The sequence below is a fragment of the Corapipo altera genome, unplaced genomic scaffold (assembly GCF_003945725.1).
Source record: "Corapipo altera isolate COAL_440 unplaced genomic scaffold, ASM394572v1 24b, whole genome shotgun sequence".
In the NCBI taxonomy this organism is placed as follows: domain Eukaryota; kingdom Metazoa; phylum Chordata; class Aves; order Passeriformes; family Pipridae; genus Corapipo; species Corapipo altera.
The window spans coordinates 8,510,967-8,526,258 of NW_020884888.1; the positions used below are offsets into that span (position 1 = coordinate 8,510,967).

General features: G+C 37.6%; 1 protein-coding gene across 9 annotated transcripts in view; it reads right to left on the minus strand.

Annotated features, from left to right (window-relative positions):
• FHOD3 (formin homology 2 domain containing 3) overlaps window positions 1–15,292 on the minus strand; it is a 387,784-nt gene that overhangs the window by 323,864 nt on the left and 48,628 nt on the right. For 8 of the 9 annotated variants that reach the window (XM_027643906.1, XM_027643905.1, XM_027643904.1 and 5 more), the window contains exon 3: window positions 10,267–10,331. In XM_027643906.1, the coding sequence (XP_027499707.1) occupies window positions 10,267–10,331 (65 nt within the window). Of the gene's footprint in view, window positions 1–10,266; window positions 10,332–14,610; window positions 14,695–15,292 lie in introns of those variants that run through there. The other variant, XM_027643902.1, reaches the window with a different exon arrangement.

The following is a 15,292-nucleotide window of genomic DNA, read 5'->3' on the forward strand; positions in this document are numbered from 1 at the left end:
CCTTTGGTCAAAGTCACAGCATGTGTTCACGGGCTCTTCAGGGTATCCCTATAGCTCCCCTTTCCCAGGGTACACCATCCCTGAGAATAATGCAGTAGTACCTCACTATTCCAGCAAGATATTGAGAGGATTTTATTTCCTCATCGACTCTTTTTGGATCTCAACTGTTTTTTAATGTACTGGGAATTTTAACACACTGTTATTAATAAAAAAAAAATCAATAATTTTTTAATATACCATTGTTGAAATTAATAACATGGCAGAAGTCCCTTTAGAGGGTTTTTTAAAGGTTTTCTGGTTAGTTACATATGATGCTGAACCTTTCATGCAAACATACCCATGTTTTTTCTACAGCAAGTTTTTTCCTCAGTGCAACACTAAGCATTTCAGTATAACAGCACGAAGGGAAAAAAAGGAAAAAAGAAAAAAGGGTAGGGAAGCCTCCCGATGTGTTTCTGATGGAGTAACAGGGAACCAGTCATGCATGCTCTGAGCAGCAAGAGGCAGAAAGGCAGTGACAGCTGGCTACTGTCTTGCCAGCATCATCACCATCCTCCCCTGCCCGGAACAGCTCATGTGGTCCCCATACCCTGCAGAATAAGCTGTACTGCTAAAAGGTCTGAGGAAAACTCCAGCCCTCAGGCACGGGTGAGATCAATTCCAGGCCTCCTCCTGTGCCCAACCTGCAGAGAAGCTTTCCACACTCTCAGCTGTCCCTATTTCACACGAAGTCAAGAAGTAAGCAAATCTCTCCAGTGGCATTTGATGCTGAACAGGCTTTTAAGTGTCCATTGAACCTAAATTGAGGATTATGGGAAGAAGTAAGGAACACATCCAACATTTATATTTCACTCCTCAGCACAGGAACAAGTTACCTTGACACACCAGTTTTAGACATTCTGAAGTTATAACCAGGCCTTAAAGCTGAAGTGTAAACCTTGTTGACAGCTACAGGGAGAAATAAACCTGCAGAAACAGGGGCTTTTTTTAAGCACAGAGTTTACCAACACACTCCATGTTTTAATAGCAAGACCAGAGCTAAATATTTAATGTCTGAAAGGTTAAAAGAAACCTGATATATAACTTCATACATACCAGACCCATCTCAAACTGCTAAATATGAATTGACATGGCTTATGACATCCTACATCTTAAAACAGCGTGCTGCTCAGCCACAATAACTGCTGGGGTTCTAAATTAAGAGGTTTTAACTTTACCTCTTTGGAGCCTAAATTTTTATGTGCCTTATCCAGTCTTGAGCAGGAAAAGAAAACCTTAAAGGAGCTGTTATCATTATTAAAATACAGATGCTGTACATTAAAAAAAACCCAAACAAGCCAACAAAACAAAAAACAAAACTGCCACACCCAGAAAAGGGCAACTTATGATTAAAAACACTTGAAGACATGAAAAGCTATGAAACAAAGCAAGTGTTTCGTATTACATACTACTGCCAATGAAACATTGCCATCTCTCTCTCTCTCCCCCTTTCCCAGACAGAGATACCATGATTTCCTCAATTTCATCAAGCTCATACAAGTACAAAACCATAATGACAATGAGTGGTGGTTCTTCCACCACTGATGATCACATCTGACCATGGCATGTTCTGAGCCCAACATGAGGATTTCATCTAAATGCTTCCACAGGTACTGTCACAATATTTTGCATGATAGTAAACACTTTATTCTTGACACTGGATAGATTTGGTGGATATCTCACTTGAAAGCCTTAGAGAAACCAACATATATTACATCAGGGTACTCTGCCACCTGTTTCAATAAATCTCCTCAGTCTTTGAAGTATTTCCTTCAAAAAAGCAAGAAATTGAGAGGCACAGAATTTACAAATTAAACCATCTTAATTTCTACAGAAATAAAAGCAGCTGCACATGAAAAAGATGAAAAGAATATGAATGAAAGAGGAATAGAATAGCTGAAGGCAAAGAAAGAACAGTACACATTATTTGAATGCCACAATGAAAATCAACAACAGAGAGCAACTATTTCTTGACTGTTGAATTATGAAATACTGCATGTACCATTACATATCATTGTGGAAAGGAAGTTAACAAACCTCATGAAAAATCAGTCCAACAGCATTCTGAAACCTCATGTATTTTATGTCATCTTCCACTATATGTATAGGTCCATGCATCTTAGAACACCTCAGAGAGGTAGGGACTATATTTACCCTAATTCCACTTAAGCAAAATCAGCATCCATCTGCCTTCCTTACAAATAAGGAAGTTCCTAATTTCTCTTCTATAGTTTAGGTGCTTAATTTTGTTTTACTGCTATAAATTCTGCAGAGTAAAGCTTAAACCAAGATAGAGTGTTGCAAAGTTTCAAGAGAACTAATCTGAATTCAATTCATTTGGTTTATATTTTCTGTATAGAACAGGTTTACATGAAGGCAGAAAACAAATCATTCTGTTCTTTTCCAAGTGTAATGCTAATTTATTTGTAGGCTTTTAATATGAACTTTTTTTCCTTAATTAAAGGCTTGAACAGGCTGTACTTCAGTCTACAGCAAAATGAGTTCAACAGTCTGAACATCAGCCATAAGCGAAAGGATTACATTGTCTGTAAACACAAATATCTGTAAAGTAAGTGGGAAGTGTAAATAGCTAAAAATGGAAACTACATGAAAACTAACAACAGGTATTGATTTAAGAGGTGGTATAAAATTTGTTATTTTATTTGCCTTTTAAGGAAACTATACAAACTCCTACACTTACAGAGATTTAGGATATCCCTTTGATACACCATACTAATTCACTACTTTTTAGGATACTTCATACTAATTTTCCTTCTTTGCTTTATGAGGAAATGGTTTCTTTTAAGGTACCAGTGAAGATGATTGAGGAATTGTTATTGTTGTTGTTTCGTTTAGAAACAAGACTGATTTTAATTCTCACTATGTTTTCAGTGTCAAAAGTAGATTCCTTCTCCCTTGCAGATCTTTACACATTGCAAAAAAAAGGGCAAAGTTGTCAGAAAAAAAAAACATGTCAGAAAGAGGATATCCCAATTCAAAGACATTTCACTCGATTTCTGCAGTACTTCCCAGTGTGAGTCGAGTCAGATAAGCTTTCAAATTTTAACACAAAGCTTCCCAAGACAAGAAAAGCATCCCACTAGCACGCTCCACAGCAGCCCTTTCAAAGCTGGAACAAGCCCATCTAAAGCAGGAATCTATTATTTTAAGGTGACAATCGCCGCTAACGGAGGCTTTATCTGCTTTACAGCTTCTTGCTTCCTCTTGCTACAAAGTCTATTTTAAGTATTATAATTTAAATTAAATATGCAGAGACTAATCCTGAAAATTTACCTGCTTTGTCTCAAAGCAGGATTCTGAGATCCTACAGGACTGGTACAGAACTGGGATAACAGAAGGCAAATCACAAGTTATGGTGAAGTACAATTGTTCATCCCCACAAAGGAGGCTGACTAAACACATGCATGAGGAGTAGAACAGAAGTCTAATATTTCAGTTTAAAGAGTTGTACATTTTTAAAGCAAACCCACAAGTTATTTATATGGATAGATTTTTCACAAAGTAATCTGACCTGGGAATCAGGGGATTTTACTTAAAGCATCTGTGTTCCACATTCTCAGAAAGAAAATTTAAATAATCCTAAAAAGCTGAAAAAGGTATTTTATTATAGCCTTTGCAGCTACTTCACATTTCACTCAAACTGAAAGCTTGAGAGCTGAACCAGATATCTTCAATCCCATCTGGAAGGAGGGCCCAGCAAGTACTATGTGCACTGTCTTAACTAGAACTCAAATTATTCTATTAAAAAAGTCTAACCCTTAAAAAAAATTCTCCCAAGCTCTGGCATTCCTTTTCATGTTTTTTCAATTTGTGTGATGTCAGTTTACATCTAATAAACATGTTGTTTATTATCTTCATTTAAGTCAGGACTTTTACCAAGTTACAGCAAGAGTCATAGGAAGCATATTATGATTACAAATCCATAATGCATACAGGATCCCTGTGTAGCACCACTGAATCCATTAATCACAGTCTTTTTGGTCCCAATTATGCTAAGAAGATATTCGATAAAGCAATTTCAACTCACCTCTCTCTCTCCTGTTACCATCAGTGCAAAGAAGGCAAAACCACAGCGCTTCCGACAAATTCTCAAGGCACCTCTTTTGTTCCCTTTAAATTAAATCCGAATTGGTTGCACGTTTTACTGAACTGCTAATGCTCTCCACATGTTCCCTCTCTCAAACTGAAAATGTTTTCTATTAGGAATGCCTAACACTGAACATAAAACTGTAAAATGTCCTTCAAACAACCCAAAGTTCCTCTCTTTCACTGGAACATATCAGTACTTGCCCAGATGAAGAGTCCATAGTCCCACAATTAAGATTCCTTTAGGAAAGCTTTTTAACAAGACTCCTTTTCTTAGTGTGTTCAGAAAATCCCTTACCAAAAGAAAGCTGTTTATTTTAAAATCCATAAGTTATTCCTTTAAAAAAGAAAATCAAAGTTTTAAAGCATGAACTAGAGAAAGTTCACATTGTCCATGGCCGTGAAAAACCTACTGTGGTACTCAGCACACAACAAACACACATATGCCAGACAGATGAAACAGAGTAAGGATATTTGCAGGTAAGAGTATCTCATGTGAGACAGTACCAATAACATGGGCTGTAGGCACAAGCTTAACTGCTCTCAGAGAATGAAATGCAACATGATTTCACATTTCCTTAGCATAGCAGCACTGGCTTTTCTATGCTTCCATGCTATACTCCTAAGGGGACAAACAATGTTTTTTTCCCCCTTCAGTCCACATATCAACTTCTCTGCAACGAAGAGCCAGGTACAGATACAGACTCAAGACAGCTTTTTTTCTTCCTGAAAGCACTGTGGTTCCACTGGGTAGGAACTTGTTCCTTCACATACCTGAGGTGCAGGTCCTACCAGAAGGTTCAACAGATGCATAAATAGTTGCAGGCCGTAATCATATCTTCTGTAGCATACGCAACAAGTCCACATAATGGATAACAGAAGGGAAAACTGTACAAGGAAAAAAGGACTAACTGCATAGTTCAGCTATTACAGGACAAATAAAAACAGCTGGCTTCTACTAGCCCCCTAGTTGCAACTAGCTTACAGCTTTTCCCTCAGGTATCCCAGAACAATGCAGACTTGAGAAAGTATTTATGGCTACATTTCATAACTGATATCAAGAGTGAAAGGATATCAAGAAGATAATCCCAAGAGCTTTGTGGAAAGGCTGGGTTATTGGTGCTAACACTGCTGGTTAATGCAGATGCCCTAATAATAGAGGCTAGAAACAGCCACTGTGCAGCATGGCAGACCTTGTGTCACAGACTTGGAAATAACCTGCCTCTGAGCACCTGTGGATAGATGGGGAAGGATGGGCCTGCTGCAGATCACTTAAGCACCGTGCTCTGGTAGCTCTGCAAATGCTCATGTGCAAAAGTCTATAGAACAAGATTATAAAATGGTTGGAACAACTAACACTGAAGCTATATTATACGTTTAGCGTGACTCTTGCCATAATATACTTGCACACTGTTTAGGGCCCTCTCTGGATCAAGCTATGTAATGTAACATACACAAATATCTATGCAAATTATTTTTAATCTATTGACAGATGAAAGACTTTGCATAAATATAGGAAGGAGTTATAACAATAGAAAAAAATGTAATTTTATAATGCAAAAACATTTAAAATAACTGACTGGGGGGTACTCTGTGTGTGTGTGTGTTTTGGTTAGGGGTTTTTTTTTGTTTGATTTGTTTTTGGTTTTTTGGGGTTTTTTTAAATAACAAACCAACATGAAGAGGTAGTAAACTTTAAAATACTGCTTGCAACATTTGCTGACCTTCCAAGATACAGTACTCTAAGTAATCCCAGGTCAATATGTGTACTCAGAATCACATCAATTTTTGTTATTTGCATTCTTCTTGTATTACATTGTATTAACAATTCAAGCTTATGTTAAACTGCTTTTGGCAGAATTATTCTAAGTCACTGTCATTGATCCCTGTTCAAACATCCTTTTCAGTATTGATTGCAACGCTTCTGATTCAACATCACAGACGTAAGCATCTTAGAAGAGGACATGGGTGTCTCTTGAGCTAAATACTGCATCCATATATGTAAGAGCAAATGGTGCCTTTTCTCTCAGAAGTCACTTCAGATTTTGAGAAAAAAACTACCAAAAAGCAATGAACAGCAAGAGCTACAAATAGAGTTGGCCCAGCAAGTACCTAATGGCTACACCAAGTCACTGCAGGAAAAGTGAAGCTTGTAAAGATCTTTAAAGCTTCACTGACAAAATGTTGCTCTGACTAAAACCCTCCATTTAGTTTCAGGGGCTAAAGCTTTTTACACTGTTGGTGTTCACTCTGTATAGCTACCTCCTCATTTACATTAGACTTTATTAAGGCTTCAGCTGAGCCCTGTAATTGTTAAAATATATACAAACTAAAATTATGTTAAGGTAAAGCTAAATACAAACAAAGTCATACAGCTGCCAAAAGTACTAAAAAGACTTTTCCACAAGGGTATTAACTCGTAATAAATGTGATTTGAATACAAGGTCAAATTTGAAAGCCTGTGGGGAAAAAAATCCCTGAGTTGACACTATCTGATTTAAGGATCTGCTCACAGCCCAGAAGGCCAACTGCATCTTAGGCTCCATTGAGAAAGGAGTGGCCAGCCGGTCGAGGGATATAATCTTCCCATTCTACTCCGCCCTTGTAAGACCCCACCTGGAGTACTGCATCCAGCTTTGGGGTCCTCAGCACAAGAAAGAAGTGGACTTGTTAGAGCAGGTCTAGAGGGCAACAAAGATGCTCTGATCACCTCTCCTATGAAGACAGTTTGAGAGAGCTGGGGCTGTTCACCCAAGAGAAGAGAAGGCTTTGGGAAGACCTCAAAGCAGCCTTCCAGTACTTAAAGGGGCTTACCAAAAAAAAAAAAAAGAGGGAGAACAATTTTTATATAAACAGAGAGTGATAGGACAAGAGGCAATGGTTTTAAAAATGAAAGAAGTTAGATTTAGATTAGATATTAGGATGAAATTTTTTACTGTGAGGGTGGTAAGGCACTGAAGAAGGTTGCCCAGAGAACCTATAGATGCCTCAGCCCTGGACATGTTCAAGGCCAGGTTGGATGGGGCCCTGAGCAACCTGATCTAGTGGATGGCATTGCTGTCCATGGCAGGGGGTTGGAACTAGATGATTTTTAAGGTCCCTTCCAACCCTACCCATTCTATGATTCTATGATTCCTCTGCTAACGTCTTTGAACATCAATAGGTACAAAAATACATCTAAAATTTTCAATTAATTATGTTCTCTGAATAAAACTGGTTTCAGCAATACTCTTTTGATATTAAAAAAATTCTAAATATTGAAGTGTGTATTGAACCCATTTCAATTTACTGCCTTGATTAGTCCTCATAATTCAATCATGATGAAGCCAAAATGGGAAAAGAAACAGAGAGGTATTTAAAAGAAATTTTTTTTCTCCATGCTGAAAGTCCTTAGTGTGAACATAAGACAAGAACTCCAATTGAGAGAAAAAAAAAGAAAGTACTAATTCATTAAAATGATTGAGATGTTTAAGAATGACTGGTATGCAACAGGGTAGAAACTACTACCAACTTTTGCACTCAAGTTATTAAGTATTATCCTTTCACTGTCCTGCTTAAAACAAACAAACAAACACCAAAAAAAAAACCCAGTCAAAAACCCCAAACACCAAAAAACAAAAAACTACCCCACTTGACATGGGACTTGCTAAGTCTTCACAAGTCTCAGAAAATATTGGCCTGTAGTCAATACATCCTCTGACACTAAAGCCCAGAAAATTCCTTGAGATCTGAAGTCACTAATGATGGAAAACTTTATCTGGACATCTGAATACAAACACTTTTGTATTTCTCACAATTAAAAAGTACAGTGAGTTAGGAAGAAGGAAAAAATATTGATCCAACTGCCAAATGGGAAAGTTTATGGCAGGAAAGCTACTACTTTACACCTCTTAGCTCTTAAGAGCAAAGTAAAACCCTGTACGCAAAGATGACAGGAGGCTGTGCAGAAAGGTGGCTACATAACAAACCCCATCTTCTAAGAAAGGAGCCCTAGCTATCTGTTGGGGACTTTGCTAAGAGTCAGTAACATTGCTAACCTCAATGCTTTCCAAGCATACTGTAAAGACTGCAAGAAAATAGCCAAAGCAAGACAGCTTTAGTCCACATAACACCATCTCAGATCCTTTAGCTCCTGGCTTCTACCCCAAATATGTAACACATCTTTTAACCTCTAAACCTAACGCTTGCAGTTTAAAAGATATGTTAATAGGCAGAGAATGTGTACACACATGCAAAATGAAGAGAAGCAGTATCTACTGTGCCAGTGAAACTATTTTGTGACACGTTTAACTGCCAGGTACAGCTCACCAAACAAGGCCAGTACTAAGAAACACAGGGTGTCCCCTGACTCTTTCAAACTATCCCATACCAAAAAATAAGGCATGTTTGATATGCAAAAATGGAAAAGAAAATAAGAGAGAAGAAACTACACTACATTAATCTATGGGCTGAAACAAAAACTTACCCCAAAAAACTAAACTTCAGCAGGGGGGATGGAAATTAGAACCAGAACTTGCATTTGGCTCTTCTGCCTATAATGAAACAAGCCAAAAACCCATATCCAAACACACCTCTTCTCTAGAAGTTTGAAATCTGGACTCAAATTTTGCAGCCTGGCTTCCTCCACATTCACCACTGAATGTATCACTGCTGCCAGAGAGTAACAGCACCTGACAAGGGAATGCACTTTCATACAGGAACAATTAAGATACATGCACAGTAATATGCCTAATTGCCCACACTGAGCTTGAATGAAAATATTAGAACAGTGCAATCACATGTGGAAGCTCAGAACCTGATGTGCTCTAATTCCTCAAGGGCTGCACTCTGGAGAAAAAAATTTACATGAAAATTCTTTTTATAAAACCTCAATCCAGGAAACATATCAAGTCTTGTCTTGCTGCACCGGTCTGTTTTGCCAAATATACTTCCAGATCTAATAAGAACAATCTTCTTCAAGCTGTTCTTAATTTCACTCACATTTATAAAATCAGCTTAGACTTTGCAGCATCTCTGTTCCTCCTCTAACACTTAACATGTAGGCTTGCTCTACTGTACTTCCTCAAGTCAATGGTAGTAGAGGAGAAAATGTTCCTGTATGAAGCAGCCTAGAGATTGTTCTCAATGGGAGGTATTTGAGGAATTCTGTAGGTTGCTTATGCTCAGTTCAGATTTTCAGAAATGCCATTTCACAACACGTCCTGGGGGCAGGGGAAAAAAGTTTAGCTGTATTTAAAGCCTCCAACAGTAGTGTCACTGTAGAAATGACACAAAACTTTTACTTTCTCGTCTTCCTTTTAAGGAAAATACTGATATTTCAAGGTTTCAGCTATCATCTCTTGAAGCAAGAGCAACAACAAGTTAAATGTATTAGAGTGCTGAATACACTGTTGTTGAAAACAAAACAGGCGACTGTGGCACAGACACACAGGAATTTATTTTTTTTTAAACCAGCCTCCCATAACATATATCCTAGTATCATCAGAACATGAACATCAGCTTTGCCACTAACACTCACTGAAACACTCTGCTCCATAGAATGCTGGAGAACATATTAACCCCATCACAGTATATCAACCTCTGTTCACACAACCCTAAACTCTTTTGACACACCCTTTATGACTTTCATCACACTTTTCCTCGTGACAGCATTGTTTTAATCAGGGTTTTTAAGACACTGACACTGTGATAATGACAAATATGCAGCCAAAATCTGCAAGATGTGAAGTAATAAATTTTACATACTATTAAAATGCATTAGTTAGCTGTCAGCCAACAAGTCTTCAAAACCCCTTCCCAATCCAGAACACAATCTTCTTTGGACACACATAAAGGCTGTGACAAGACAGATAATCAAAGATTCTCCAAAGCACCTCCCAGCCATCACACTTCACTGTCAAACACTATATTTCCCTGGGATGTTTAACATGCTTTAAGGATAGTGTAACTAATGTAACCTAACTTCAGCACACAATAAGCAGAACAAAAAGAAAAAATCAATTTATTTGCCATTATCCTCAACTTGGAACACAGCAACTCTGATTGATACTCCCCAGATTTGCTTCTTGGAAATCGATTCTGTTTATTTCTTCTCTTTCGCACACATGGAACTTAACTTACCAATGCAGGCATGGACTCTCACCGACAGTTGGGTCCTCAGAATTATACTGTGCTTCTTGCCTCTCCTAAAAACAGAAGAGAAGAAAAATATATAAAGGTGTAGGGAGGAAGTAGAGGAGTTGGGAATGAAGCAATGAAGTTGAGCCTAGGAAAAAAAGGGTGGGAGGTAAGGGAAGGTATTACAAATTATATATTTGTTTCTCATAATCCACTGCTATTTTAATTTGGAATAAATTAATTTCCTCAAGTCGAGTCTGTTTTGTCTATGAAAGCAATTGGCAAGCAGTCTCCCCATCTTTATCTCGCTCATTGAATTTTTTCATCTTCTATTCCCTCCCTACTGCCAAGGATGGGGAGCGAGAGAGCAGCTGGGTGGGCATCTGGAAGCTTGCCAAGGTCAACCCACCACAATCCCTCTCTAGAAATCTGTATTAGACAAGTACCAAGCGATGACTGCACATTTTAATTTTCACAGAAATATTTTAATGCTAGCTTTAGTCAAGCATTAAAAGAAAATGCAAGTTCAAACAAGAGGTTAACGACACTTTCACAGACCTGCTGGTGTAGCCTAATCAGTCTTTAAAAGCACAAAGATACCTGTGTTTTCCATGTGAAGAGGCAAAACTGAGTCCTCCTTCACTCTGGCTTTCAGTTCCATACTGAGATTCCAGTAAATGGAACGAGTATCTTAATTAGCTGCTACATACCTCTTTTGTTTTTCAGACAAATTAGTATTAGCTGCACTTCTTCAATCTGGACAAGAACACTGTTCTTGATTTCTAGGTGCTACACCTGCAAACTGGCATGAAGACATGGACAGCACTTTGTCTCCATGGTAAAACCTGCTCACCTGAGGGAAGGTGGGAGGGTAAAAAAAGCCAAATGTCTTTTCTGTTTGCACAGTAGCATATTCTTCCATTACAATTTCATACAGTCTTTCCCTCTTTTCTAAAGATGTTTCATGATGTTTCTCAGTATAAAGAATACCTTTTTTTTTTTGGTAGCTCTCCAAGCTTCAACAGTGGTGCTACTTCTCCCTCTACCTCACCTCCCTACAAAGACCCCTGAAAACTTAAAGCAAAAACTTTGAGCAAGTTCTCTTCTACAGGTTCTGTTCTACACTATCGCCCCAACTGTTGTGCCTCATAAGACAGAAAATTCTCACAAACATTTATTTCTGTTCTTATCTCACATCGGTCACATTAGCAATCTTTCCAGTCTACCAAAATCAATATGATTCAAACCCCAGAAATTACTAAGATGAAGACTCACTTGTAGTGGTGCATTTCCCCACTCCTTCCCAGGCTGCACTATGATCATCACTACAGAGGCATTTCATGGGTTTAAGACATACTACGTATACCACACAGAAGCTAATTATAATAAGACCAGTGACATGTAAAACACCAAAAATTATGCAATTGCCTGTTGAATGTTTCTGACTATCACACAGCATGAATAACACTTCTGTAAAATAAAGATCACTGAAAATTATTACATCCATGATTATACACACACCAATTCATGGCAAGCATCTTACAATAATAAATCCATCCATGATTTCACAGATTCATAAAGTACTGACTAAATAGCATTAAAATAGCATCAAAAAGTATGTCTGTAGGCAAGTTTGTCCCGATACCAGGGTGGGACAGACAGATAATTTGCATCAAAAAAAACCAGGTTCAAAAATACACTGTAGAAAAGAATTTTCAACAAAAAAGCTTCATTTATTAAAACCAAAATCTAGACATGTAAGAAAGCTTGCAATCTATTCTTAACTAAGGTTTGTAGCTTTAATGACATGACTTCTTAAAAAACGAATATGTTTTAGTGAGTGCAGCCGGCCACTACTAAAAATGCCAAGTAACAGAGTTAATAGCTATACAATTTAGCAGCAGTAGAGTAGGTATATTGTGCTGACATAGCATTCTGTTAATCTACACTGAGATTAGAATCGTTATCACAAGAAGATTAACTGCTAGTCCTGGGAGTCACCAACATACAAAACGTTTTCTATATTCAACTTCTCTAATAAATTAATGTAAATAAACACAAGCCAACAGCTCACTGAGTGTCTGTCTTATGCAATATAATGCTTTATTTTGTAATTTTTTTAAGTACCACATTACAAATAGTTTCAGTCAATTATACATGTCCAATACGTGATTTAAATGACATTTTAAAAATAATACCTCGATTGGTTGTCTTAAACAGTTACTTGTTTTGAAGTAAAGCCTATATCTGAGCCAAGCAATTCCTCAACCACAACAGAAATACCGAGAATGGTGTTGGCGGAGAAAGGGGGGAAAATATTATTAAATAAAATGATAATAATTTAAAAATCAAAACAAACAAACCAACCACACATCAAAAGAAACCAACACAAACACAATTTTTCTCTTAATGTTTCAAGGAAACTTGGTAAGGAATTTTTAAGCAAGCCTATTTTATTAGGACACTGACATCCCTTCTCCTCAGTTCTGTACTAAAATTTAGTTGCCGGTATAAAAAACTGGTTTTTTACGTAATTGTACAATTAAGATCCATTATTAGCAAGGCAGAACATAATTACTTCCCTGTCAAAGCTCATCTTTGCGAAATAGGAGAATGCATCAATTAACATACATTTTCTATTTCAATGTTTTCTTTCTTTCAGGGCAGGCAACAATTCAGACTTCCTAATATTTTTCCGAAGGCCTAGATATTTCAATTCAATAAATGTAGTCTCTTTTAAAACAATCTCCTGCTTCTGGAAACACATTATTTTACCATTTAAAACCAAAGGAGAAAAATATTTTTTCAAATATTCTTCATGATTACTTAATCACTCAATAAAAAAATTCACTAGATCAAGAGTGTTAATTCTACAGAAGGTTGTACTACATCCTTCTGGGTTCCTCTTGTTGCTTTCTACGCAGTACTTGACAACCATGGAAAGAGCCACAGTTTGATTGCACACCAGCAGATAAATTGCAATGGGTTTAATAACAATCTCTAGTAATATAGTTGACTGTCAAACAAATTTACTATTCTTCATTGTATTTACTCAAAAAAAAAACTGTAGCAAACATCTGATTTATCAAAAGGCTATCACAAGCAGAAGCAAAGTTTGGTACTGTTAGAAGCCACAATTTTAGCTCATGAACAACTTGGAGCTTTTCAGTTAATGTAGATAAGAGAGTGTCTAAGGTCTATTTGGGGGTTTGTTAGGGTCTGTACATTCTTCTATTCCTGAAAAATTTAAAGAATATTAAAAAAAAACCCTAACCCCATAAAGGCAAACATGGATCTGAATCTTTCATGAAGTGCTACACACATTCATATGGCAACACAGCAACTAAGAGTGATGCATCTTTTTGGGATGCTTCTAGTTTTTTGGGATTTTTTTAAATAAATAGATTACAATAAGCAATCATATCCTACCCTCAGAGCAGTTTTAAACTAGCATATTCCCACGACTCTCATTTTACTCTGTTCCAAGCAGGGATTTCATCCATTCAGATTAGTGTTATCAGTCAGCTGATAACAGATAGGGATAATTCTCAAGGATAACTCGGAGAGAAAAATCATTATCTATGCTAGCAAGGACAATTACACAAAATCTCTTGAAAATTGTAGTAGTTTCTTTGTGCATTTATGTGTTTTGGTACTTAAACTAACAAAAGCACGCTTTCCCTCAGATCCCACCCAAGTTTCTGGCAAGACAGCCTAGATGTGGTGGAAAATGGATTCTAGAAGTTTCAATTCAAACTGGTAATAGCAGCAAAGGGATTGTAAGTCTTGAGGTCCAGAGCATGGACCTTATCGTTCCCACTGCACTGGGCTAACAGCACAGCTTACCCCCTTCCTTATCCTACTTTGGTGGAGCACTGTAAAGAGCAACTGGTTCACAGTTGCAGCCTGCATGTAACTCGTGAAACTCCACATAAAAACCCACAGGTTAGATAAGGTTTACCCTCTTAAGTTTCACCAAATCTGGGAAAATAAAGGTGAAATCATATGCTGGCAAACAGTATAGGTACCTTGTATATTCAACTGTTATTAGATGGGAAGGTTTCCTGCTCCCCCAGCTTCTCCCATATTTAGTTTTTTACACTGCTATTAGGTGCAATATCAGTCAATCGCTCACAGCGAAGCCAACTCTGAACCAGGTGGCGTCAGATCAGCCAGGCATACATTAACCTGGTCCCGAGTGTCTCTTGAAATAATTAGATGACTTTTTCATCATCCTTTGCAACCACTGCCAAAGCAAACACAACAGATTAGTGTACCAAGCTAAACTAACACCATGGGCTATTGCCTCTTTATTGCAAAGAGAGAAGAGGCTGGAAGAAAACTTACCTTAACTTAGCAACGCTGAAAATATTTCCAGACTTGGACAGCATTTAACATCAGCCTAACCTGATGACTTACCCTATAACAATTCTGCACCTAATTCTGCCTGATGTAACAACCTAACCATTATGAAAACCTATCTAACATAGATGCTGCTTTGAAAGTACACATGCTTAACCACATGCTTCACATTTTGTTACAGCCTCTCATAGCACTCAGGTTTCTTCGTGGACCATTAACCATCTCCAATAATCACATTCACATTTTCCAAGAGGAGTAGCTTAATGAGAACAGCATCCAACAAAAATTCCTACGCTTGAGAAGGAATCACTGACTCCCACAAAAGAAACCCGGACAATACTATGCTACCAGAAGCAAGTGTGTGGCAACAGACATACTCTAGTCTAGAGTGCATTATTCTTGCAAAGGTCTTTCACATTTTCATTTCAGAACCCATGCATTTCCATCTTCACTTGCACACACCTTTCCGGGAGTGGAAAACACTTCTGTTTTGCTTCTGTATTGCTTCACAGTCAGCTGCTTCACAGTTTAAGGTACTCCACATCAGCAGTGGAAAACAAACTGTTCCTTGTTGAATGCATAAAGGATGAAATTTTTGCCAGAGTTCAAGCACTTGAATCTATCAGGTTTTCCCTGAAAAAGATCTTCAAGCCAGCACACACACAAT